This window comes from Cephus cinctus, unplaced genomic scaffold (genome assembly GCF_000341935.2).
Source record: "Cephus cinctus unplaced genomic scaffold, Ccin1 Ccin1_scaffold0558, whole genome shotgun sequence".
In the NCBI taxonomy this organism is placed as follows: Eukaryota; Metazoa; Arthropoda; class Insecta; order Hymenoptera; family Cephidae; genus Cephus; species Cephus cinctus.
In genome coordinates, this window is record NW_014333212.1 from 2,959 (window position 1) to 6,175 (window position 3,217).

General features: G+C 41.2%; 1 protein-coding gene across 1 annotated transcript in view; it reads left to right on the top strand.

Annotated features, from left to right (window-relative positions):
* Positions 1-2,833: 2,833 nt before the first annotated feature.
* The window catches only part of LOC107268423, a 3,014-nt gene continuing 2,630 nt past the window's right edge, over positions 2,834-3,217 (top strand). Inside the window, exon 1 of the mRNA XM_015741179.1 lies at positions 2,834-3,080. Coding sequence (XP_015596665.1) covers positions 2,834-3,080 — 247 coding nt within the window. The remainder of the gene's footprint in view (positions 3,081-3,217) is intronic.

Below are 3,217 nucleotides of genomic sequence, written 5' to 3' on the forward strand. Positions count from 1 at the left end.
GGTAATCGGTCTCTACGGACTCATGTTGCAATTCTTGGATTGTTACAGTCGGAGTGTCAAGTTTGACCACTTGCTCGGTCGTATTTAGGACGCTGACCAAGCATTCTTCAGATTCTGGTTGAGTAATACAACCACCTAATATTACACCAGGTATTAATTCAGTTCTGTCAATAATTCCTTCTTTTTTATCTTTCGTTATAGCTTTTATTATTGTTTCTGATCTCGGCTTTAGCGAGATTTTCTTAATGGAGTTTTCTAACTTCCAGGTTATTCCGTATAACTGGAGGCATTTGCCTGCTCGGATAATTACTTGATGCTTCACGAGGAAGTCGTTTCCCAATATTCCATCAGTTGCTATGGGAAAATCATTTCTTACCAAACGCATGAGGTGCGTAATGCACGCGTCTCCTATACGTATGGTTAGCAATATCTTGCATAAGGTAGTTACTTCGGTATTTCCAATTCCCTTTAAGGTTAATACTTCATCTTGGGCTAATGCATGTTTGTGCAGCTTCCCTATTTTAATTAGACTGACTTCTGCTCCAGAGTCGACTAACATCATGGATTTTGAGTCGGCTATTTCTACTGCTTCTATTTGGACGAGGTTTATTCCTCCCATGTTTTCTTTGATATGGTTTACGCCGTATGGTTCTATTGGTTTTGATTCGTTTTCTCAATTTTTATTGTTCACGTTCCTATTTTCTTTTGCTGAGTTTCTGCCTTGCGTGAAGAATTCATTTCTTCCGAGCCTAGAGTTTCCGACGTAAATGCTTATTCTTAGTCCAACATTCTTGTTCATTATGTCCCAATTTGTGACAGAAGTTACATTTTATTTGTAGTTTGTTTATCTCCCTAGAAATGCTAGAAGTGGGTAGGCTTTTTCGCGGTGCTACTGTCTTAGAGTAGCAGTCTCTAGAAAAATGTCCTATTCGATTGCATTTGCTGCGAGTAGGGGGCATAGTCCTTCTTTTGTTTTCCTGTCCGGAATAACGTTTAGCTATAATGGAGTCACGAGTCCCGCTACTTTTTTCTTCTTCTATTGCTCCAGTAATTGCCGCCTGGAATGTTTCATAATGATTCGCTTTGACTATCATTCGAATTCTATCGTGTAGTCCCTGTTCAAGTATACCTAGGGCTTGATTTCTTAATAATCTTTTAATAACTTGATTTTCCATGTGGCTATTTCTTGAAGACGTTGAAGCCTTTATTAATTCTGTAAGCAAATTTTCTACCCTTTGCCCATATGTTTTTACATCTTCATGGCATTTTTGTTAACTGGCGTTAAACTCTAGTTGCAATGAGGTCGCGGATCTTGATTGACCATACAAAGACTCTAATTCGTTTTTTAATTCTTCAAAAGAGAGAATACTCTTGTGTCTAAGTGCTTGATTTGCTTTACCTTCTAATTTAGTCTTTAATATTGCTAAGACTATGTTATCATGATCTGCAGGGTTGCTTTGCTCAAATACATACGTACATACATCCAAAAATTCTGGCAATGTTTCGGGGTTTTCCCCGTTAAATACTTTAAGTGTCCCTCTGGCTTCTTTTAATGTCATATAGGTAGTTGGAGTTCTTCTCCTATTAGGCCTTATTGGTGCAGGGAAACGGGCTTGTAAATCCGCGACCTGTTCTCGCAATCTTGATATTTCGTGATCTATTGCGGAATCGTTTATTGCGAATGATTCAATAGGCGATCTGGGGGATTCCCTTGTGGGTGCCACTTGTTCCTGCTCTGGCTGAGCCATATTGTCAAGTAGAGAGTAATTTGTTGACCCGTTTGCCCACTGTCTATTTAAGTTGACGTTGTCGTTTCCTAACCTCTCTAAAGTAGGTAAGAGATTTCTCTGAGCTGAAGGAAGGGGTGTCCTGTTGGGACCCTCTCTTCGGTTTATGTGGAGGTTTTCCCCGACTACTGGCTCTGAGTGGCGGTTTAAATCTGAATCTACTGATCGCGAACCTGTCTGCCCTAACACGGAGTCGCGATTGAGATCGTTTTGAGGCATTAGGAGACATTTGCAATTATGCTAGGCTCGGTTTACAATGGTTTGCTTAATGCTGAGTTAGTATTATCTTAACTTACAGTAACACGTAGTTCTGCATTCTTTGTTGAAATCTGAGCTGCCAATGGAGATGTCGTCTTTCTGCTTGCCGTAGGTCGTGAGTCGTTGCTCTGGCTATTTGGTGTCGAATCCTGGTTCCTCCTTGGGAAGTTGGATCCGTTTTTCTTGTTTCACTTAGGTTTTGTTTAATAGCACGCACGTAGATCTTGTTTTACTTTATACTTGGGTTTTTGAGAGTCTCGATCGCGTTTGGCTATTTTACCGAAACACTTTGGCAATCCCACCGCTGACACCAATTGTTGTGAGCCCAAATACAGGGTTCACAGATTTGACTGCCGGAAAGGGTTTTCGGGAATCAGGTACTTTGGGATTCGTTACCCGAGTAAAAAGTTGGAACTTAACTCTCGATAACAAGTAAAAGATTTATTTGAAACAAAACAAGTTACGTTAGAATACACTATTAGAAATAAACCGTAAACGTGGTGAGTACGAAATCACGAGGCTGGAGGTTAGTACTTCGACTAAGTTACCGTAGTAACGCTTCACTCGTAGCTCTCTTACTTCGTCTGACGTGCCGACAGGCCGTCCGCTTTTTATAATCTTAATTATGGAATTTTTAGAGATACAATAACCAAGGATTTTTTCTATATTTCGCCATGGTGTCGGTGGTGTGTCTCCTTTGTTTCCATAATATTGGCGAGTGGAATGTGCCGCGTCGCAGCGTGGCCATTCCGTCGCTTCTGACGTAGGCGCGTTTCCAAATCTATATTATGGTTTACAACAGTGGCACGAGTATCATAATGATGAAGACGGGTCGTGTAACATTTATAGACAGTCTTAATTATTTTCACATGCCTCTGAGTGGCCTACCAAAAGCCTTCGGTCTCGTTGGCTCTGCTGGTTTGAAACAAAAAGGTGTCTTTCCGCATATATTCAATACTCCCGAGAATCAGCACTATATCGGTCCTCTACCGCCACTCGAGTTTTATTCGCCCGATACGAAGCCGACGGCTCAACGTAATCAATTCCTAGCATGGTATAACGAACAACGGTCTGCGGGCTACGTATTTAACTTTCGAACAGAGTTTATTGATTACTGTAGATCCGACGTCGCCATCCTCAGACAGGCATGCGTTTCTTTCCGCGCAATGTTT